We start from the raw sequence: 24,069 nt of genomic DNA on the forward strand, positions 1-24,069 counted from the left end.
AATAAAAAGAAGCAGCAGCTCAACAACTTTGGGATGTTCTGGTCTGAAATTTGGCAACCCTAGGCAGGAAGACTCCCTTTCTGAGATCCTTAATGGTTCCCTGGTAACCAATGATGATGATGACACAAATCAACAAGCTGCGTTTGTTGGCTTCAGTCTCTAATGTGTGGTCGTCTGTGCTGTGAGGAGCAAATAAACAAACTGTGCTGAACACCAAGGAACTATTAACTACTGCAATTACTCCTGCAGTCCAGTTGCAAAGAGGCATGTTATTATTCATTGCATTGAATTTATAGATCACCCTACCTCAAAGGCTGAGAGGAAGTATAACAGAATACATACAAAACCTTCTGCTGAAATTAAGTCGAAATTCAATTCACTAGCTAAATATAACAGAAACAACAACAGCAAACCCCAGAAACTGCCAGCTTAAATCTGCTCACACATGGACTAAAATAAGCAGCTCTAGATGCTCAGGGCTTTGGAAACTTGCAAGGCAAAGCCCAACAAAGCTGATATGTTCTGATGGATTTGGGAGTCTTCTTCAGTGAACTAGTGGTGTGAATATGCATAAACAAGACCACACAGTAGCTGCTTAACAGTTTGCCACACAGTACCTGCAACCACAAGAAGAAGAGCTAATATTCTGTAGCTTCCAATCATGTGATTAAGTCCAGTCTCGTTACCCTTTCACTTCAGCAGATTTTCAAGCAATGTGGCTAGGTGGTCCATAATGCCTGATTTAACTGTGTGTTTGGAGTTACCTGCAAGAAGGTTCTGAACTGCAGGTGGGGAACCCGGGACTTTCCAGATGTTGCTGGACTACAACTCCCTCCAGTTCTACCCATGATAAGGAGTAGTAGGCTGACAATATCTGGAATATCACAGGTTTCCCACTCCTGGTTAAGAGGCTATGGATGGGCACTTCGCCATACAGTTCCAGGTGGCATGTGGCACAGTTGAAGCTGCTACCACATGACACCTTGATATGAGGTGTTTTACCAATGCAAGGCTGAGGTAGAGAGTCTGGCCCAAGGCTGGGGGTTTTAACTCATGGGTTTGCATCCCGTTAAGTGCCACTCACAGTAGACCCATTAAAGGACCTAAGTGGGCCATGCCCATTCATTTCAGTCAGCCTACTCTGCATACAACTCTTGCCATACAAAAGGCAATTTTAAATTTGCCATTTGGCTTCTATAAGCCATAGATAAGGGGTTCGGGTACGTCTGTTCCCAGGGGCCAACTGTGAACCCTTCACACCTCTCTCACTCTCTCTCTCTCTGGCACTCAGGACTCTTTGCAGGCCACAAAACCCATGCTGGCCTCACTTTTCACTTTCCTTGGGTGTCTTTGGTGGGCTGGAATAAATGCTGGAAGTCTGCCTCTGGCTCCACCCACCTTTTCTCTGGCCCTGCCCACTAATGACATGTGAGCCCTGGAAGATTCCTGGGAAGGGACTGCAGCTCTCAGGCTGTAAAAGGTTCCCAATTTCTGCCATTATGACACAAATATGTCTGGTTACCCAGCTAAAAAGAAAGCTTCAGATACTGGGAGAAAACCAACAGAGGGTTAAAAGGAATGCACCGCAGGAAGGTCTTCCCACTCCAGCAGACACGTATACACAAAAGAAATTAAACTTTAATATTTAATGAAATATATACATTACCCTTCTGCTGAAGGCAGTTGTATTGTAATTTTATGCAAGATAATTTAATTTCAGATTTATTTCAATGAACTGCACCTTCCCCCCATGGGGGCAGTTCGCTGGCTTCGTCTGTCACACATAAATCAGTATCCAATTTATATGAAAGTCACAGCAGCAGCTTTGCAGAACTTGAGCTTGTAGCTTTCTGAGCACATCATTTAAATGAGCCAGCAATAAGTCACAGAGGCGTTTTAATGGTTTAGATTTAAATGAAAATAATACCATGGCCACCCAGAATCAGTTCCTTTCTTTATTCATGATAGTTAAAATTAAAAGCAAGGGGGAGGAGGAAAACCCCTTTTTGTGGGTGAAGCCCACAGTGGGCGCTTCAAATGATGTGTTTATTGAGCATTAATTCTTGTTCATGGGGAGATTAGAGGACACTGGCTATTTAATGAGCATTCATTCCAATTTGTTTACAGGGAGATTAGATGGTGTTGTGTCATGGCAAGTGTTACCTAACACTCTCCAGCACATCTTCTCATCATATTCCTTACCATAAAATTTTTTAACAGGCTGGCACATATTCAGCATGGAGAGGACACTATGGATCAGAGGCCAGTTGACATGATGGGGAACCACTGACCGTGCACATAAACAGATAAAAATCACTGTTTGTTTGTTTATTTGTTGGTTTGTTGGTTTGTTGCATAGAATAGACCTAAGATCATCATAAACTCATCTACCTCCAAATCCCCTTCTTCATATTGCTATGCACACATAGCAAAGCAGAATTGGATAGGAAACATTTTCCCCCCGTGTGACAAGGATACAATCTTTGTCCCCACCTACCAAGTACAGTCGTACCTTGGAAGCTGAACGCCCTGGCACTCGAACGTTTTGGCTCCCGAACGCCGCAGACCTAGAAGTGAGTGTTCCAGTTTGCAAACGTTCTTTTGGAAGCTGAATGTCCGGCACGGCTTCCATGGCTTCCGATTGGCTGCAGGAAGCTCCTGCAGCCAATCAGAAGCCGCGCCTTGGAAGTCGAACATTTTGGAACTCAAACAGACTTCCTGAATGAATTCCGTTTGGCTTCCAAAATACGACTGTACTATATTCTGCACGGGAAGATACTCATGAATAGGGATGTCAGAGAATTCCAATAAAAAACAGAAACAGAGGGAGAAAATGCCAGTGTTTTTTATTATTATTATTATTATTATTATTATTATTATTATTATTATTATTACTATTATTATTATTTATAGTGCGCCCATCTGGCTGGGTTTCCCCAGCCACTCTGGGCGGCTTCCAACAAAATATTAAAATACAGTAGTCCATCAAACATTAAAAGCTTCCCTAAACAAGGCTGCCTTCAGATGTTTTCTAAAAGTCTGGTAGCTGTTGTTCTCTTTGACATCTGGTGGGAGGGCGTTCCATAGGGCGGGTGCCACTACCGAGAAGGCCCTCTGCCTGGTTCCCTGTAACTTGGCTTCTCACAGTGAGGGAATCGCCAGAAATCCCTTGGAGTTGGACCTCAGTGTCCAGGCAGAATGATGGGGGTGGAGACGCTCCTTCAGGAAATCAAGGGTTGGGTCTTTAAAAACTAAGGGACATTCCATGTGGGTCCATGGAAGGTAAGTAGTAAGCAGACACAAGCCTTGTTGCTCATGCAGCACACCTGTGTAGACATCAGCCTTCGCTTCCAACTTCCCATCTTTGTGGAGCTTGAACCAACATAGCATATTACCCTTGTGATCTTAAACTGGCAGATATTTTTTTTAAAAAAAGAACAGAGTTAAGGCACGATTCTTGGCCTGTTACAGAGAGTACCTAATTCAAGCAGGGACTTTCAGATCAGGGATTATTTAAGAAACCTCCCCTTTAAAACTCAGCTGAAAGTTCAACTTGGAAACCCAGAATCCATAGCATAGAAAAGGGGTCAGCAACCTTTTTCAGCCATGGGCCGGTCCACTGTTCTTCAGACCATGTATTGGGCCGGACTATTTTTTTTGGGGGGGGGGAATGAACAAATTCCTATGCCCCACAAATAACCCAAAGATGCATTTTAAATAAAAGCACACATTCTACTCATGTAAAAACACCAGGCAGGCCCCACAAATAACCCAGAGGTGCATTTTAAATAAAAGGACACATTCTACTCATATAAAAACACATTGATTCCCGGACCGTCCGCAGGCCAGATTGAGAAAGTGATTGGGCCGCATCCAGCCCACGGACCTTAGGTTGCCTATCCCTTGCACAGAATTTATATCAGCTTTGTGGGGAAGGACAAGGAAAACATCCTTTACCATAATTGATGCAGCCTCCAGGTGGCCAGGGGCCATAGCTTTCAATACAGCCACCCGCAGTGAGAGCACTGGAGCATGGTGAAGTTTATTTGCTGCATATGAACTGCCAGACAAAAGCTGGGAAAGACATTAGTTCTCCGTTCACATCTGGCAAACGTTGGGCACTTTTAAAGAAAGGCTTCAGATACACTAAACCTTGAGGCCTTCCAGCCTGCAGCTAAAATGAAGGCTATAATATTGCCAGCTCTCCCCAAAGGAGGAAGTGGTAACAGCTCATCAGCATATGTTAATATATGTGAGTACTTAGGTTTTAAATGGCACATTGTCTTGCAGTGAGACAAGAATGAGAAAAGATAAAGAAGGTTCATGGCTCATGGTAGAGCATGTGCTTCGAATGCAAAAGGTCCCAGGTTCAATCTTCAGCTTCAGGTAGAGCTGAAATAGGCTTCCTATCTAAAACCCTGGAGAGCCCCTGCCAGGCTGTATACACATCCAGCGTTTGAAATGCACAGGGGTCATGTTTCAGAATGTACTATTGTACATAGCAGTTTGCAATCATACACACCTTCGTGCAATAATGGCAGCTGCTATCTGTGTTATTTGTACACAGAGGTGGGCATGTATTCACACAAGTGTGCAACAGTGGTCCCTATTCCTCTCAATCTGTGTGTCCACAGACCCTTTTTATATCTGTGTACAGAGATTGTTATGTTATCATACAGCTTCCTGTTTTATGTATGACTTTAAGCGTGTAGTCTGCCTTTGACCGCAAGCTTTTTCTTTGAAAAATTCCAAGGGCTGCATCGCTGAGCCAAATCAGGACCTTTACATAGGAGGGGGAGGGCAGTCAGGAAGTTTTATTCATTTACTATCCACTGTGTGCCAATCCAGATTGGGTTCTCCACACTGACAATTTGCATTGAAATAAAAACTCCCATTTGCTTCAATGCAAATTGCAGGCACACAGGGGCCAGTCCAGATCAGCACCACAGCAAAGAGGAAAAGGTGGAAGCTTCACTACTCTCCCCACACAAACATACCAGGACTCGGGGAACTCACCCTGGCAATTTATAGAAAACAAAGCCTGCACACACAAGCAGCGCGGAGCAAGCCAATTGGGTGCCTGGGGCAGCCTCTCACAAGGCGGGGCAAGCCGGGACAGGACAGGACAGGACAGGACACTCCACAGGGCCTCCAAGGAGTCTGCCTGCCTCCTCCCACTCAGCCACCCTACAGCTGAGGGAAAGGCGGCGGGCGGACAGTTTGGGGCAGCACGGAGCCTACGGGCGCCCAAGCCATCATGTCACTCCCAGGAGAGACATGTGGCTCAGGTGCACTGCAGACCCAGCGGTGAGTGCCGCCAGGCATTTTGTCACCCCCCTCAGTGGTGACACCCAGGGCGGCCCGCATCCACCGCACTCCCCCTTCCTCCACCCCTGCACACAAGCAAACAATGTGATTAAAGACACAGGTCCTGAGGGAGTCTGGGGTGATGTTGGTTTGAACATAAGGCTCATTTACTGTAGTGAAACCTGCTCCCAGATTAATGTTCACCTAGAACCAGGACCTTTGTAAGCCTGTCAGCAGCCTGGCACACTCCTGCAGTAATCATGTGTGGAACGCTGAAAGTTCAAGGGTACAGCAATCAAATGTAGGAAAATCACTTTACTGGCATGCATGTGTGAGCCAGACCTTTGCTTTCATAAGGGAATCCTGGAGGAATTCAGTGTGTCTAGACTGCCAGTTACAGCTGTTTCCCAGCAAGACCTTTGAAGCGGGATAGAGCTCTCCTCGCCCTTTTCCCCTTCATGTGCAGTCATCCAGAGCCTAGCCCTGAATATAGATTGATACATTATCCTCACTGAATTTTGCAGTCTGCTGCTGCTATTCACAAAAGATTTATTTATATTTGGAAGAGGGTGGCTGGCCTGCTTAATCCTGTAATCTCTCCAAGGTAGAACTGTAAGTAATAACAGGTATTAAAACAAAGGTGAAATGGAGCAAAGCTCTGAGTGGCACATTTCGGATCGTTTTGGCATGCGCTGCTAGATAGTGAGGCCTCTGCCTCTAATCTTCACTCTGGTTGGAATCCTCCCTCACTTCTCCCCTGGCCTGGGTGCCCTTTGTCACTCCCTGATTGGAAAGGGCATGCTAAGCTTTCTGTCCTTTTTGTCCGAAGTGATTTCTCAGACTTTTATCATCTAGATGCAATGAGCTAAAGGTCTTTAGGTGATGTAACTCCATGCTCAGTTTACTCCATGTCCCTTCCTGTTACCTAATAAGGCTGATTCTGAAAAAGTGAATGGCGCAAAAGGAAGATAGGGCACAAAGCAGCTCCCTTTCTGAACACTTGGATTGATCCAAGCCTTAAAGCCCATTGAGCTACACACACTGTAATTGACCAGAAAACAATGGCCACAGCATCAGATGGGTCCTTAGGCTATATAATTCTTCCCTACCTTCCAGAGGCATGTATAAAAGCCCTCTGGTCTAACTATGTAGACTGAACGCATGGATGGGAAGCTTAGATGTGGACAATTACTACATGTGTAAGCTTTGTGCACAATGCAACCAACAAATATGAGTTGGTGGCAGTCACAAGTGATATTCAGGTCCTGCTTGCAGTCCCCCCCTTAGGCACCTGGCTGACCACTGGGAAAACAGGATGCAGGACTGGATGGGCCTTTGATCTCATCCATCACATCTCTCCTTATGTTCTTAAGAACAAGCAAACGTTTGGCCAGTATGGGTTTTTTGGTCCTTTTTTTGAAATATTAAGAACATATTACAAAACAGCAACCCTTAACACAATATCCCATGTCAAAAACAGATTGACAGACATCACATCAATATAGGTTTGTGCCAGACAACTTACTTATTGCACTTTCATCCTGATTTGCTTGCACAAAGCTTATATAGAGGTTAGATTATATCTGGTTTTCATTGAGCATTCGTTCTGATTTGTTTGTGGGGAGGTGCTACATCAACAAACATTCATCGCAATCTGCTTTCAGGGTGTTCATACATCTTATTCATCCATTCCTATCACACTTTTCAGTGCATTTTCCCCTCACTTTTCAAACCGCAAAATGGCCAATTCTTTTTATTTTGAAGTGAATTTATTGCTCTGGGGCAATAAAACCCTTTACAGTGGAACCTCTCTACTTACCACCATAATCCGTTCTGGCGGCCCGTCCTTTAGGCAAAACAGGTCTCTGGTAGAAGCGCCATTGTGTGCATGTGCTTCTGCATGTGCATGAATTGCAGCAAACCCGGTATTTACTTCCGGGTTTGCTGTGGTTGTGACTTGGATCGGGCCCAAGTAGAGGCGGTCGTAAGTAGAGGTTCTACTGTAATTTGTTTTAAGTTCACAAACCGAAAGCTCCAGTATGTGCTTGAATCTCTCCCTCCAAAACTGTGGCCCCCATGTAGCATCATCAAATCTAAGTGGGAAGAGACCTTGAGGCTCAGGTGGCGCAAGCCCTTGCTGAATGCAGGGTCTGCTTTTGCTAGGTGGCACACAGAACTTCTGATCAAGCTTCACTTGTTTTGCAGGCCCTCCAGTGAATGTCAGCTGCAATATTTTCATCAACAGCTTTGGATCTATTGCAGAAACCACTATGGTGAGTAAAAACAAAATATGGAACCTATGCATACCGTATCCAGGTCATGAGACAGGTACTATAAGCAGCATGTGTTATTTGCATTTCACGCGCTGGAAAAGATAAGTGACTATCTCTCTGTTCCCACGTTTCCTCCTTTTCCTCCCTTGTCAGCAGTGGGTAGCAAGCTCACTGCATCGCTGCTGACAGGATGGGTCAGGGTTTTGTGTTAGGAGCAGAATCTCTCCACACAGAAGCTGCAAATGAAATGGGCACCTAGGCTTCTTTGGAAGCTGTGCTACTTCCCAGAGCAGCGTTTGGGGAAAACCACAACAACAAACTTGGCTAACGGCAATGTAATCTGCTTTGCTAACCAGACAAAAAACCAGAAAGCTCAAGAGTTCCAAAGGGTGCTACAGGTTTCAAAATATATTCAACCCTTTGGATGGATTTACATGCAATTTAAACACTATTTTAAATTCATCCAGGCTTCGGGGGATGTAAGAACGCCAACCCTCCTATCATGTTGACCAGTTGCTGTGTTGAGGGCAGTTCTAAAATCATGATTAGATTGTTTCTTATTGTAAAGCACCCTTTGTTCTGTAGGGGAGAGTGATGAAATACATATATGTTATTTGCATCCTTTACTTATCGTATTAGTTTGGTAGAAAGACACACTTGCTCATGTGATCACCGTGAGTGGTGCAAGCTGGGAATGCTGTCCACACTGAGGTGGCAAGTGCTGGAGGGAGGGGGGGGAGAAATTGAATTAGTTTGCATTTAAAGTTGAGCCTGCCCAATTCACACTGAAGCAATCTGAAGCAATATAGGAACTGAAACACAGTCATTCTGTGAAATTCACACTTCCTATGAATTTTGCAGTTCAGTTCTCCAAACAAATGAGGTGTACAGAAATGCATGTAGTGGGATAAAATGTGTCTAAAAATGCATATGTTCATGCAAATAACACACAAAAATGCATCATGGGGGGAATTGATTAGCAGAAATGTGTACAAAATGGCATAAAGTCATGTGTGCATTAGCAGAAGATCACATCTAAAGATTGGAAAGATGAGAAACTGAGAGAAACCAAAATGGAAAAGAATCTCCCATCACTATATGCACCACATCATTCTTGATTTCCAAGTCACAAAGTGCTCTCACTTCTTATCATGTCTGAGAGGAAGCTGAAGATAAAGCATCAGCAGACATTTGAAGCTGAGATGGCTGTAATTCTTGAAAGATAGTTTCCAGTTTTAATAATGATATTTAATTGAAATGCACCATTTTTCATTAAGGAATGCACGTTGTCAGTCATTCCTGGTGACAGACAGAAAAGCGTTTGCAGCATATTAGCTTTTCAGTATACAAAAACAAGAAACCAGTCACTTCCAAATTGAACTGCAATTGTATTTTCGCGTCATTTTTGAGTTTCATGTGGAAAACTAAAACTCTTAGCTTTTGGTTTTCTAAACAGATGTAGCCAGCAGAGGCTGATGACTCCTACACTTTTGTTTTGGGATCACTATGAGAATACTGCTTCCCTTGGGCTGAAATTTACATAGTTATTACAATTTCAGCTTTTATCTAGAAAGATCATTAAACTGCCAGTATTGGGGGATTTTAGTTCACACATAAGACATTAATGTTGACATTTAAAGACACTAGAGGCAGTCTTTGCAGCACACAAATCAGTAGCTATCATTATGTCAACATGCAAAGGTCTAATGAGTTCACAAACACAGTTTGGGGCACAATCCAAAGGAGAATAATAGGAGCTGGAAGGAGTGCAGGAGCCATCAATAAAGGGCAGGCATTCTCAGGAGAATAGATGAGCAGGAACTCTGGGAAGCAGGTCTGTATTCATCAAAAATTAGTGGGAGTAATGAAAAAGATGTTGCAAGTGGGGAGTTTCTAGGAGAAGGTTTCCAGCTCAGTGGAATTCACAAAAGAGAAGATACAGCTAGGAAGAAAGGTGCAGGCTACTGTAGAAAATGAATGAAACAGAGGAGAATCGTAGAATTGTAGAGTTATAAGGGAACCTCAGGGTCATCAAGTCCAGCCCCCTGCAATGCAGAATAATTGGGTACAGAAGGCAAACCCATCTTAAAGTCATAATACTGAAAGATCTTAATGTGGTGCTTTTGGCCAATTTATGTCCCACTGCCTATCAGTTAAGGTAACACATTCCCTTCAAGCTCTGCAGTGATGGCTGGCTGTCACCAGTTCGAGGAAATATTGTTGCAACAACACTTCTAGTTGAGATTTAGTTGAGAGAGATTCCTGCACTGCAGAAGGTTGGACTAAATAACCCTCAAGGTCCCTTCCAACTTTATAATTCTATGATTCTAGATCTTTTAACATCAGAACTGGTTCAGCCAGCATCCTGGAGCCACAGCCGAATGAGTAAGGATGAGCACACTGCAGCTGAACCCATCTACATTGAAGGAGGGATAGCCAGATACCATCATTTCCTAGGAGAGGGAGGCAGACTTGTCATTGGTGTCATTTCTCCATCCTTAGTCAACCAAGTTCAGAGCTGGGAGGTCCTACCTTGTTCTTCCACATTCGGGTTCTAGGGACGGCCAGGAGTGCTTCCCCCCACCCTACATCACCCCATCTTTGGCTGCTCCATTAGCTGAGGCATTTCTGGGCAATGAGGTTTTGGAAGCCATCGCCTGTGCTTTTGTAGCGTCACAAGTTCTGCACGTGGCTGGCTGTGCTCGGGAAATGTTTGGAAGCTGCCTTTGGTGCACAACGTATCTTTTTATGGGAATATGGAAATGTGAACATGTGATACGTTTCAACAGTCTTGTATTTACCAGAGGCAGTTTCTATTTTTCTGGTAAAACGCCATTCCTGTTTTGTTCCTATATTCACAAACACGTGCAAGAGCTCAGTCCACTCCAAGGTCTCTTGTTCAATCTCTGGAAGGGATGCATATGCATTTTGACTCTGGGACGCAGGCATGTAAAATGACAATATGCTCCTACCCTTCTGCGGCACCACTGCCTATCTGCATAGCTAATGTTGCTGAACGATTGAGTTGCAGCTGTTCTTTCCTAAGTACAACTATCCATGGTGAGATTAAATACCTTATTAAACATTTTTCATTGGGTGCGCTTTTTCAGGAAACCGTTACGGTCAGCTTAATATAGCACAGGTGTTAAAGGCTCTTCAGACAATGTGTTGTAGGGAAAAGAGGGAATGATGTTCAATGTGAAAATAGAATAGGCATGTTAGAAGTCTGCAAGAGCAATATTATTACTTGGGAATTGTGACATATGAGGCCAGGTTTCTCTTAAATGCTTCTGGACCCAGTTCAGTGGTGATGGCCTTAACCTATACAGCTCACCCTGAACATCTTCCTATATATCCTTGGGCTTATCACCTTTCTTTAAAGTTAGGAGTCAGTATGGAACAGGGACTTTATATTGACGGCACCTTTATTGTGACCATTTTCCCCCATGCCAATCTTGGTTTAGTTTTAGAACATCTTATAGGACATTCCTTTTCTAAAAACAATTGTATGGTTCAATTTTAAGGTGGCAGTGATTTGGGTTATAATGCAGTGTTGTTGTGTGCAGTTGTCACAGTGGGTTGCATTCAGTGGTGCCCATGTGCAAGCAGAATGGACCTCCACTCATGCAACAGGACTTTATCTTCCTTGCCTCCCCCCCCCCCCCTGCATATCCTCAAAATCTGCTCTGGAGAGATGGGGGGCCCAATGGATCTGATTCTGAGGGTACATGGAGCACTTCAGGAAGGAGAAAAGGAAGAGCAATTCTCTCTGTATGAGTGGAAATTCACACGCACATAGTTTTGCTTGATTTCCCCCCTTTTTAATTTCTTTTGCAATGTCTTCAATTTTGTAAGTTGCTTTGATTTGTTAAAAAAAAGACAGAATAAAATATTTAAACCTATCAGTATTATTATACAGGAAATAAATAAGGCAGAACCAAAACAGGATTACTTTGCACTCCCATCCCTTCTGACTTGGACATCACAATCAGAGTGGGAATTCTGAACATGCCAATGGTTTCTTCTTGTCCTGTTCTAAACAGTTTGGGTAACCTAAGGATGTGGACTGGATTTTTTTATTTTTTATTTTTTGGAGAGGTGAAACTGGCCATTTGTACTCCTGTCTCTTGCCCTTCTCAACTGATTGAAGATGGAGAATTGGCATTGTGAGTGGCTGAGGTTCTAAATGCTTCCTGGAGGGAGGTTATGGAGGAAGCCGTTGTGAGACCTCTCTTTTAAAAAACCTGCACTGGATCGCCCCAACCTAAAAAACTATTTCCAGTCTCCAATTCACCATTCCTGGGCAAGGTAATGGAGCATGTAATGGCATCTCAGCTCCAGGTATTCCTGAAGGAAACCAATTGCCTGGATCATCAATCTTGCTTCTAGCCTGGATATGAGAGTGAAACAAGGGCGGAAGACCTACCTTGGGAAATTGACAGGGGGAGCTCAACCTTTTAAACCCAGAACTCTCAGTGATCTTCAATGCAATTTGCTATGGCATCATTCTGAACCATCCCATGGAACTGGGATTAATATATATTATGTTTTGGTGACTCCAGCCATTGCTGGAGGGGAGGACTAAGAACACATTGTGCTAAGGCTTTTTCACCCCCTGGCCAAGGTTCCATTATGTTTCCAACATCTATATGAAACTGCTGGGTGAGTTTGTCCAGAGATTTAGTTTTGTCATCAACAGGCTGATGACACTCAACAACATCTCTCATTTTCACCTGCCCTCAAAGATGGGGAAGAAGTAAAATTTGGACCAGGTAAACAGACTGGAGCTTAAATCTGACAAACTATTGTCTGATTTGAGGTTGTACTGATCCAGATGCAGGGGTTCAGCTTGTTTTGGGTTCACAGTTTGGGAATGCTCCTGGGTCCAGCATTATCCTAGAATAGTGGCCTTGGGTAGTTTTCAGGATCTTCTCCTGATGTCCCAGCGAAGTCCATTCTTGGGGAAATCAGACCTTTTCATGATCTTTCACACCCCATCCACATTTGGTATATGTAAAATTCTGTATATAGGGCTCTCTTTAAAAGATGTTCAGAAATGTTTCCAGATTATTGTGTGGTGCCAGATTACTGTGTAGTGTAAAGCATTATTTACAACAGGGCTGTTTCAGTTGTACTGGTTGCTACCAATTTGCTTCCAGGGCCAAACCAGATGGTTGGTTTTAAGCTCTAAGGCTCTAAAAAGTCTGCCTCTTTCCATATGAACCTGCTCAGGTGCTTCACTCAAGAACTGAAACCCAAGCACACACCCACACTCACTGTCTGAAGTATGGTAAGTGGAAGCATAAGACACAGTTTTACTGATGCAGTGCCTGGGTCTCAGAAAGTCCTTCCCAAAGAGGAGGCCCCTGTGGTAGGACATCTGCCTTGAATGCATAAGATCCATGATTTAATTAACCAACATCTCCAGGTGGGACTGGGAAAGACACCTGTCTGAAACTGTGACAGCTGCTACCAGTCAGGGTAGACCACATATGGGAGACCTGTGGCCCTCCAGATGAACTCCCATCAGCTCCAACCAGCCTAGGCAATAGTAAGGAAATATGGGAGTTGGAGTCCAACAACATCTGGAGTGCCATGTGATGTAGACAACACTAAGCTGGATGGACTAATGGTTTGACTCAGGAGAAAGCAGATTTCTATGTTCCCTTGAAAAGTGGCCAGATCTGTACTGTTGGAAATGGTCCTTTTGTTGGCTTTTCTTTTACAACTTACTTGTCAATGGATTGCTTTTAATGTTTGCTACTGCAAGCCTGGGGTCCACAATGGTGTCCATGGACAGAGTGGCTGCCAAGTTTCCCTGCCCTCCTATTTTTTATTTTTAAATGGGGTTGGAAATTTTGCTGCATTTTTGCCTGTGCTTCTTTAGAGAGATGAATTCCCTGTTTGTTGGGTGGGGAGGCTTGGAGGACCACCAGTTTTCTTCTGTGAAATTGACATTTTGTGCTACCCATAGCAGTTTCTTAAATTTCCAAATGTACCCAGTGGCCCAAAAAGGTTGAGGATGCCTGTTGTAAGCCATCTTGAGGATCCATGGTGGAAAGGTGGGGTGGAAATATTAAGTAGCAGAATATAAATATTTGACTCAAAATAATGAATGGATATCAGACTGGTCACCCCTCCCAAGTAACTTCAAAGTTGGTAGCAAAAGTTACCAATGCAAGCTTAAATTAAAGATCAAGAGCTGACATTTGGAATCCTCATTCTATTATGCCCTTTTGTATCTATATGATCTATATATAATTTGATCTATTTAAAGAAATCTCATATGCTATCCATCTCACTTCAAAAGGTTAAATCAAATGTAACCTTATAGGAGACTGCAGTGCAACCCACAGCAGCTACAGAGATTAATATAAAGGGCACCAGAAACCAGAGGCTGGAAATAACCGAAAATAATGGTTAGGAGTCATCTGGGCACAAACTTTTCAATCAAATAATGGACTGGGGGGGGATAAATGGGTCATAATAGGCAACTTTCCGCTTACTAGCCACAAGTCTCAAAAAATGAGAAGAAGCTTATCAGAGCATTCAGAAGAAAGAACAGTCAGGTCATATATGATGAGGATAGTGCTAGAAGTTATGAGGAAAGACCCATGGCCCATGGAAGAAGTACACAAGAGAGAAGAGAGAGAGAGAGAGAGAGAGAGAGAGAGAGAGAGAGAGAGAGCAATCAAGTATAAAGAATGTTTATTTCAAGCCTAACTTTGTGGTGAAAGGAGGCTCACTCTGTGGATACATGTGCATAGAGACATGAGGGAGCTGCTTATTCTTTCCCTTATTTGTGAATTCTCTAGCAAATGGTCCCATGCTGTCATTCACTACCCAACCCCAGTCATGTTCCAAAAGTAGACTGAGAAGCCAGTCTGAGAAGAAAGCAGGAATGGGGCAAGGTTTCTACCTGGGAAGAATCAACAGCTGCAGGAGGAGCAGGCTCACCAAACCCTTTCCATAAATATGCCCCCTGCCCTTGCATTCTCATTGCATTGGTTTGGATACACAAGTTCGCCAAGATAATTGCTATTTCTGGCCTCAGGGATCAGTTGTAATTTTGTGCATCGCAAGAGAGAAATGGATTCAAACTAATCCACTAAGGCAACTTAGGCTTGCACAGATATAACATTATGCTGGTGTTCTTGTTAGGGACGTTGACTGCAGCTCCCCAGGAAGTATGCAAGCAACGCCCTTTCAATATGTGTTTGACTGCAAACACACACACATCACACTGAACCCAGAAGTGACCTGAAAATGTTTGTTAAGGAGGGTGGGGTTTGTAGTTATAAAGAGAAGTAAACTACACTTTGAAGGGCACTTTGGACGAAGCCATGTGATTTAAATGTATGGTATGTATGTGGACCATAGAACCAGAGATAACGCAAGACATTTGATTCCTCAAACAAAAAAGAATTCAAATGTTGTTCAATAAGAAATTAAATAATTTCTACGTTGCTGACCAGGGCAGTGCATGCCTAAAATAACCTAATGTGCAATCCTATTCATGTTTCCTCTGAAGTGAATTCTACTATTTTCATCCAGATTTCATCGAGACCAGAGAAGTGCTTTACTGTCATTTAAAGCTGTTTTGATTGGATTTTATAGATTTATATTTTATGGTCCTATCTATGGTGGTGTGATCATTTTTTGCTTTAGTTTGTACACCACCCTGTACATAAGTGCTGAAGGGAGATTGTAAAATGTTTTAATAAATAGAGAATATAATATAATAAATGTGCTAGGGTTGCAGCCCCAAGTGACATTAGAGGTTTCACCTGAACCTCTCTAACTGTACACGTGTCATGTGTGAGTGCTGTTAATGTAAGATAGTCTTCTTCTTCTTCTTCTTTGGCGATCACTCATAGTCGAGTAAGATTGTCTTCTATAAACAGGGTTTTAACAGCGAGTCCATAAGTGACTGTGGAGGCCAATTCTGGATCCACACGACCTTCCACCATGGGGTCATAAGACAGTACAGTCCAAGGAGTCAGATGTCCAGCCTAGAATCAGCCTTCCCTTTGGGAGGCCCATAGGAGCATTGGAAACTGCCTTCTACTGGGTCCATCTAGCTCAGCACAGTGGTACCTCGGGTTACAAACACTTCGGGTTATAAACACCTTGGGTTACAAACAGCTCAGGTTACAAACACTTCAGGTTACAAACAACTTGGGTTACAAACACTTCGGGTAATGGACTCCGCTAACCTGGAAGTAGTACCTCGGGTTAAGAACTTTACCTCAGGATGAGAACAGAAACCGTGTGGTGGTGGCACAGCAGCAGTGGGAGGCCTCATTAGCAAAAGTGGTACCTCAGGTTAAGAACAGTTTCAGGTTAAGAACAGACTTCCAGAATGAATTAAGTTCATAACCAGAGGTCCCACTGTATTGTCTACACTAGCTGACAGCAACTCTCCAGGATTTCAGACAGGAGCTTTCCCCCAGCCTATCTGGAGAAACCAGGGTGGGTAAAAATCAATGGTTTTTTAAAAAATGGATGTTTTAATTTAAATCAGATTTTAAAAATAATAATAATCATATTTTTAAAATAAAATGCTTTTGGAGGAAAAATCTTTCTAAAGATAGTTTCATTATAGTGCAAAGGCTATTCATCACGAAATAAGGATCTGTTTTTTAGTTTTTCATGTGTGCTAAATCTCAGTCTAAGTTTTTTTTAAAAAAATGTTTAACCACATCAGTTAACAAACATGGATACATATGCCAAAATGCTATTGCTTTAGTTGAATAAATTGTTTAAATTGTTATTAAGGAAATGATTATTATTTTCTCCTTCCAATAAAGTACAGCAGAAAAGTTGTCCAAATATAAACAGTTAACTTATTAAACCTCACAATAATTTCATCATTATCAGTCTATGTATTTCTTATAGTATAACCAGATCAGTAATTTTTTATAGAACTGTAAAAACTTCTCTGAAAATTTATTATTCCAAAAATGAAACCTTCATTTGGTTGTAAATATTAAGATTATACCAGCAAGAATGAGTCTTTCTGTAAAAAATAAAATAAAAAATGATTTAAATCAAGTCTTACTGACTAGTGATTTAAATTGTTATTTAAATCAAATCCACCCTGGGAGAAACCAAGCATTGAACCTGGAGCCTTCTGCATGCAGTCGATGCTCTACCATTGAGCTCCAGCCCTTTCCCAAATGGTACCTGGCATCTTCCTTCTGAGGGGACGCGGGTGGCGCTGTGGGTAAAACCTCAGCACCTAGGACTTGCCGATTGCATGGTTGGCAGTTCGAATCCCCGCGGCGGGGTGCGCTCCCGTCGTTCGGTCCCAGCGCCTGCCAACCTAGCAGTTCGAAAGCACCCCTGGGTGCAAGTAGATAAATAGGGACCGCTTACTAGCAGGAAGGTAAACGGCGTTCCGTGTGCTGCGCTGGCTCGCCAGAGCAGCTTTGTCACGCTAGCCACGTGACCCGGAAGTGTCTGCAGACAGCGCTGGCTCCCGGCCTATAGAGTGAGATGAGCGCACAACCCTAGATTCTGTCAAGACTGGCCCGTACGGGCAGTCTTTACCTATCTTCCTTCAATCTCCTATGGTTAAGGACTCTGCTCAAACCTCCATTTATTCAAAGCCTGCTTAGTTCCCCAAGCCATAAAATCCTTGCTTTCCCAAATCGCTCTTGCACCTTTTCATCATGCAAGGCAATAAACATCGAGCAGCTCCTGCCGGAATTCCTCTCCAGCTAGATTTATTTCATGCCTTACATGAAACAGGCACAGGATCAGGGCTAACCTGCCGGCGTTTGGCCGGTTTGCAGCTGAATAAGCAAAAGAGTCTTTTTCTTTCTGCCTGTTAGGCCAATTACATTGATTTTCACTGACTGCAGCCATCACTGATTTTCACAAACAGAAAGGGGAGGGAATCGATGCATTTGATTTGCTCAGGTAGCTGCTGTCCATAGAGAATCGAGCCTCTTCTCTTCAAAGTTGTCCATTCCGCCTGCCCCTATTTTAACTATGTCTTTCTTACCTGACTTCAGACTTGTGTGACTGGTTAGTTGTGCAGAAGGCCAATCCCATTATTGGCTGTCTTCAGCTATTCAACAGTTTTCTAAAGATATCTTACCTTGGGGAGGAAATGGGTAATTAGCCAGAACATGTGAAGGTGACTTCTTGGAGCCCAGCCCTTCTCGCAAAAGAGCAGGGAATAAAATTTTATTCATGCCTCTAAGAGGCATACTTTCAAGTTCAAATGGAGGTGGAGAGCCAGCAGGAGAAAGTTATGTGGTGCCATTAGCACTGCAAAAACGCCTGTGGTGACAGGTGGACTTTATAAAGGCAAACACGTTGTGAATTTCTATAAGGATATTAACTGTGCTAGAAGGATGTGAAGATGTTTGCCTAATGCAGTTCAGCACACATCCCAGTCAGAAGTCCTTAAGAACATAGAAGATTCTGCTGGACCAATGTAGTCCAGTATCCTGTTCTCATATCGGCCAACCAGCAGTCTGTGGGAAACCCGCAAGCAAGGCCTAAGCCCCACTGTGCTCTCCCAACTTCTGAGGAGCTGGCTTACCAGTTGCTTGGAATTTAGTTGATTCCAAGCAACTGGTATCTTTCCTGCAGGTAGAACATTTCTGCACAGTACACAGTAGACCCTGGATCTGCCCACAGGATAATATAGTTTTGCATCATAAACTTGTGCCTGGTACATAAGGGCTTGATGGTTACAATTATGGGAATCTTAAGTGGATTTCATTCATTTATTTAAAGAAATCATCTTCTTTTCCTGCTGCTACTGTATAGTGCACTGCAGGGAATACCAGAAGCCCCAGTAACCTTAGTACACTCCTGTACTGAGAGCCAGTGTGGTGTAGTGGTTAAGAGCGGTAGTCTCGTAATCTGGGGAACCTGGTTCGCGTCTCCACTCCTCCACATGCAGCTGCTGGGTGACCTTGGGCCAGTCACACTTCTCTGAAGTCTCTCAGCCCCACTCACCTCACAGAGTGTTTGTTGTGGGGGAGGAAGGGAAAGGAAAATGTTAGCCGCTTTGAGACTCCTGAAGGGGAGTGAAAGGCGGGATATCAAATCCAAACTCTTCTTCTACTACTGCTACTACTACTGGCCATAGGGTTACACATCCAGGAACTAGGAATATCGCTTGTCTCCAGAGCAGCGGACTGAAACCAGTTCTGACTGGTGGCGCTTCAAGCAGGGAGAATAGAAATAGGGGAGGCCAGAGCCAATGAGAGGCAGGACTTCTACACCGAAAGGTCCCTGGCAGAAACCTCAGGAGATTTATAGACATTAGCTGTGAGTAGCAAAGTCTGCTGAAGGACCGTTGCTCAGTGGTAGGGCAATGCTTGCCTTAATAAAGGCACATGCTTGCCTTAATAAAGGCTTATGACTGGCCAGTCCAACTAGGAACCTGACTGCCATATTCTGGACCAGCAATGGTTGCTGAATCCTCTTCAAAGACAGGTTTGTGTAAAGTGTGTTACAATAACCTGGTTACCAAGGCAAGTAACATGGTGGCCAAGTCTCTTTATTTATTGTTGTTGTCATCCATCTGTCTCGAGAGACAGTGGAGTGCACCACCAGGGGTGAAGTCAAACTGCTGTGTTAGCAACTCTGAAACAACCTCCCCAGGGCGTAAGCCTTGGCCATGTGTATGGAGCTCCTGGGCTGCCCAGATGACAAGACCCCCATCTCAGCCTCGCTGATGTGGTCCATAGGAAAGCAGAGCAATCCAGCCTGTTCACTGAGATGCTTGGGAGAGACCCTCCTAGTCATGTCATGCCTGGAGGAGACCTGTTTAGCGGCAGCTCAATGAAGGGTCTTCTCTGCAGTGGCCACCATGCTGTGGAATGATATTCCCATAGATATGAAGTCGGCACCAAGGGTAATTGGTTAAAACTTGCCTATGCCTGACTGCATTCTGTAGCTTTTTTAGTACCACTTCTGTAGGAAATTCTGGTATTTGTGCTTTTAGGGTCTTCCTGTTTTGTTGTATTGATTCCATTCTGTAAGCTGCCTTGTTGTTTTATAATGAAAGACAGTTTATAAATGTATGAATACTGTAAATAAACTGGCAACTTTGTTCCAAGAATATCTGGAGCAAATTCCATTAAGCTCCAGCTGTTCAATTGCCACCTTGCTCCACATTTATAAACCTATCTCCAGTTTTGGGGAACTCCTCTGTCGTGCACATTCAAGGCTGCTTTCACGACGGTTTTCAACACACCTCTAGCTGAGGGCAAATTTCCAAAAATAGGCAGTAATTCTAAGCACCATTGATTTGCATTAAGAGAAAAGATCAGCTGCTTCTGTCTGCGGTTATGTATTAGTTACTAGTGAGCACACATATAATGGCTTCTGCACACACGTTCACTTTATTATCGGCGTCTGACTCACTGCTTCAGGTCATCCCAAGTAAGAAAAGCACTAAATAAAAACCATAAATCCTAATCCTAACAATTAATTTGGTCAAGGGCAGTGAAATTGGTTTATGACCTGCCATTCCTCAAGCACATTGAAAATGCAAATGAAGGAAGGGACCGGGAGCTTTTATTGCCTTCTTTGTTTGCGAAAAGGGCTTCTTCTCTCACGCGAAGCCCAGGAGGGCAGATGGCAAAGGGAAGCCATTGGTCAGACAAAGGAAACCAGAGCTACTACCTATTGTCCAGGGAAAGGGTCTGGCTTGGCTTGGCCTGGCGACAACACAGGGGAGCTGTAAGACATGAGACAGTGAAGCAAATGTCATTCTCAATAGCACGGGCGAGACAAGTTTCCATTAAATTAAAGAGCAAGCCCATAAAGTCTGCAGTACTGTCTGGGTTTGCAGCTGGATGGGACACCCCTATGAACAACAGGGATGTCTAATAGGGTCAGCCCCATTTGTGTACTCTTGCTTTCTCTCTCTCTCTCTCTCTCTCTCTCTCTCTCTCTCTCTCTCTCACACACACACACACACACACACACACACACACACCACATGTCATTCTCTTCTTTGGCACAGGAAGAAAGCTAAATACTATGAAGGGAGATGGAATCAGCATATTGCCCCAGACCAGAATTTGAGTATTTATGAACATAAAAAAGGGTAAAGGACCCTGACAGCTAAATCCAGTCACAGACGACTCTGGGGTTGCGGCGTTCATCTTACTTTACAGGCTGAGGGAGCCGGCGTTTGTCCGCAGACAGTTTTTCTGGGTCATGTGGGCAGAATGACTAAGCTGCTTCTGGTGCAATGGAACACTGAAACCAGAGCAGCACATGAAAACGCCGTTTACCTTCCCACTGGAGTGGTACCTATTTATCTACTTGCACTTTTTTGGCATGCTTTCGAACTGCTAGGTTGGCAGGAGCTGGGACCGAGCAACGGGAGCTCAGCCTGTCACTGGGATTCAAACCGCCAACCTTCTGATCTGCAAGCTCAGGAGGCTCAGTGGTTTAGACCACAGCACCACCCATGTCCCTTAAGACACAACATAAGACACAACAAAGCAAGCTGCCTTATATGTCAGCCCACTGGTCCATCTAGCTCAGTATTGTCCACACTAGCTTGCAACAACTCTCATAGGTTTCAGATGGGGGACAGTCTCTGCTGTACCTGGAGATGCCAGGAATTTAACTGACTTTACCCCAGTTGACATCTGTATTGGGTGGGTAGTGATTCCATGCAAGCACTGTTCTTGTCTTGAACTATGCATATGCAATTGTATTAGTGTCTTTTATATTTGTAACTGTTTTATATGCGTTTTTATTGTGAGTTGCTTCAGGTTGCCTCATGGGAAGTGATTTATAAATGAAATAAACAAATAATCTGGGACACTTGGCATGCAAAGTAGACGCTCTACCGCTGAGCTATGACTCTTCCCGCAAAAAGAATTTATTTGTTACACAATTTGTATCTCTGTTCTCCTCGGGGCTGCTCAGGCAGAATATATAGGATTAGAACACCCATCCCTAGCATTTCTGTGGAATATCTGAATGTTCAAGGAACTTCATATACGTGATTACAGCCCTGTAAAGGAAATTAGTATCATTATCTCCTTATTTTCAGATGGAGAGGGAAAGAGAGGCTGGCTTCCCTAAGGCCATCCTATGGATTCTTTCTTGATGGTGGGGCTTGAACCTGAGATGTTTCCGCTGATATCTTTAGCCACTGAGCTATGCTAGTTATCTCGCTTTATCCTCACAACAGTCTTGTGAGGTTGTTTGATAGGGCTGCTCAGTAAGTTTCCTGGCTGGGTTCAGATCGAAGACCAATGCCCTATCCATGATATCTCTAAGGGCTCCTTCGTTCAACTCATTTCCTCTGCTGGCTTTGTTTTTGTTTTCCATTCTGTCACATTGTGGCCTGCAATCTTTAGGCACTGAAAAAAGAATCTGTGAGGGCTCAAATGGGGGAGGCATGAAGACTGGGTCTACTCACAACATCCTCACATGCATTGGGCAAACCCATGTCACAGCTGAAGAGGATGGATGGATTGCATTTATATCCTGCCTTGCCCCTCAAGGAGCTCAAGGTAGCATACGTGGTTCTCCCTCTCCTCATTCAATTCCCACAGCAACCCTGTGAGGCAGGTTAGACTGAACTGGCCCAAGGTAATTCAGTGAGCTTCATGGCTGAGTGGGGATTTGAACCCTGATCTCCCGGATCCTAATTGGACACTGACCACTACACCACACTGGCTCTGGTATCACATGCCTGAAATCATCCCTTATATTAGAAGCACAGCTTAAGGCTGAACATGTGTATATTTGGAACATTTCAAATTAGATCCCGTTAACAGATGTTTAAAAAAATTCTCATGTTTTTTGGAAGCATCTTCCAGATGCTGCTTGTTTTCTTTTTTAAATACTATGCAATGTGGACATTTGTTTAAAATTTATTTTTTATTAAAAAAAATCCTGATGATTAAAAAGAAAAATTTCCCAGATGTTTATTATTTCCTATTTTAAAAAAATAATGTGCAACATGAACATTTGTTCATTGATTTGTATATGATTTAACTACTATTCTCTTGGACGATGAAATACTGCAGAGTATATTCTGGCCATCTACTCTAGGAGTATAATCTGGACTATTGACTGAGGATCTCAAGCCCAGCTTTGTGAGACTTCAAGCAATAGTTTTCGCTGTTCTGCTGCCTGAAGCCATCAGAACTTAAACCCAGAACCTCATGCATGCAGGCTTGCACTCTCTTCCTGAGACATCATGCTAGTTTGAAATAACAGTAGAAACTTAAAAAAAAAATGAGCAAGTAACATATTTTGAAAAGGAAATTAGTATGGTCTGATGGAGAATTTTGCAAAGGTCTGATAGCTGAGGAACACTGTGTTTTACCTGATAAAATATTGAAGGCACACTTCCCTGTTATACCTGTAAAGATCTACCTGAAGAATATTTAAAAGTAAGAATATAAAAGCCATCCTAGATTATTTATTTACCGTACTTAATTTATTTCACCTATTTCATATACTGTAGCACTTTCATTCTTTTTAAAAAATATAGGGTTTTTTAGAAAGATCAATACAAATTTGACAATACAACAACAAAGCAATCAAACAAAAAGTAGAACATCTGAAAACATAATAAAAAACCGCAACATGACAGCATGAAAATCCACAGATCAGAGGTAACCCGGTCAACCCAGGTGCATAAAAATGTCTTGAAGTGGCAATGGAAGCTCATCAGAGATGCAGTTCTCCAAGCCACTAGAAGAAGAAAGCTCCATCAGTTCAAAGGTTCATCATCCAGCACCCTGCTTTGAAACAATGGCAAACCCAATGCCCATGAACACACAATAGTCCTCCCACCATTTCTCCCAGCAGCTGCAGTTCAGTGCTTTACAGTCTCCTGGAGTTTCCATGTAGCCTGCAGTACCAACACACACTCTCTGACAGTCATAAGGACATAAGAAGAGCCTGCTGGATCAGGCCAGTGGCCTATCTAGTCCAGCCAAAGCAGATGCATGGATGATATTGACTAAGCCACACACTCTCAACTTTGATTGCCCCTTTATCCTGTTCTAGAGAGGAGGAGGCAAGTGGGACAAGGGTCAGGGCACAGAGGCAGAACCATGGACAGCTCCACATGGAGCTGAGGGAAATTTGAGATGGATACAGCAGCAAGCAAGCTAGGATGCTGCTCCAGGAAAGGTCTGGAGACAATCAGAACTTCAAATGAGCTGTAGAGGTAGGTCAAGGTTTCCTGCTTCACACCCTCTGGGAAAATTATCAGTGCTTGATTCTTCAGGCAGTGATGGGGATGGGGGCTCCTGTTCTACTGAGAGTTTGTAGGCAGTCTTCAGAGGAGGACGGGGCAACTTTCTTGGGTTGGGGAGGTAGCAAAAGTGCTTGTTGATGGGGCTTTCTTCTCACAGAGCCTTCTGGCTGAGCACTGTCTTCTGGGCTTTGTTCTGTTGCAAGCCATTCCCTTGCCCAATCTTCTCCCTCCTTAGTATCCCCAGATCTTGGCCATGGGAGACCCATGTGCAAAACA

The 24,069-nt window shown here is 43.5% G+C and overlaps 1 protein-coding gene across 2 annotated transcripts in view; it reads left to right on the forward strand.

Moving 5' to 3' along the window:
- GLRA1 (glycine receptor alpha 1) overlaps positions 1-24,069 on the forward strand; it is an 82,030-nt gene that overhangs the window by 37,696 nt on the left and 20,265 nt on the right. For both annotated transcript variants that reach the window (XM_081181132.1, XM_081181133.1), the window contains exon 3: positions 7,513-7,580. In XM_081181132.1, coding sequence (XP_081037258.1) covers positions 7,513-7,580 — 68 coding nt within the window. The remainder of the gene's footprint in view (positions 1-7,512; positions 7,581-24,069) is intronic.

Source organism: Podarcis bocagei (assembly GCF_964188305.1).
Source record: "Podarcis bocagei genome assembly, chromosome: 2".
Taxonomy (NCBI): domain Eukaryota; kingdom Metazoa; phylum Chordata; class Lepidosauria; order Squamata; family Lacertidae; genus Podarcis; species Podarcis bocagei.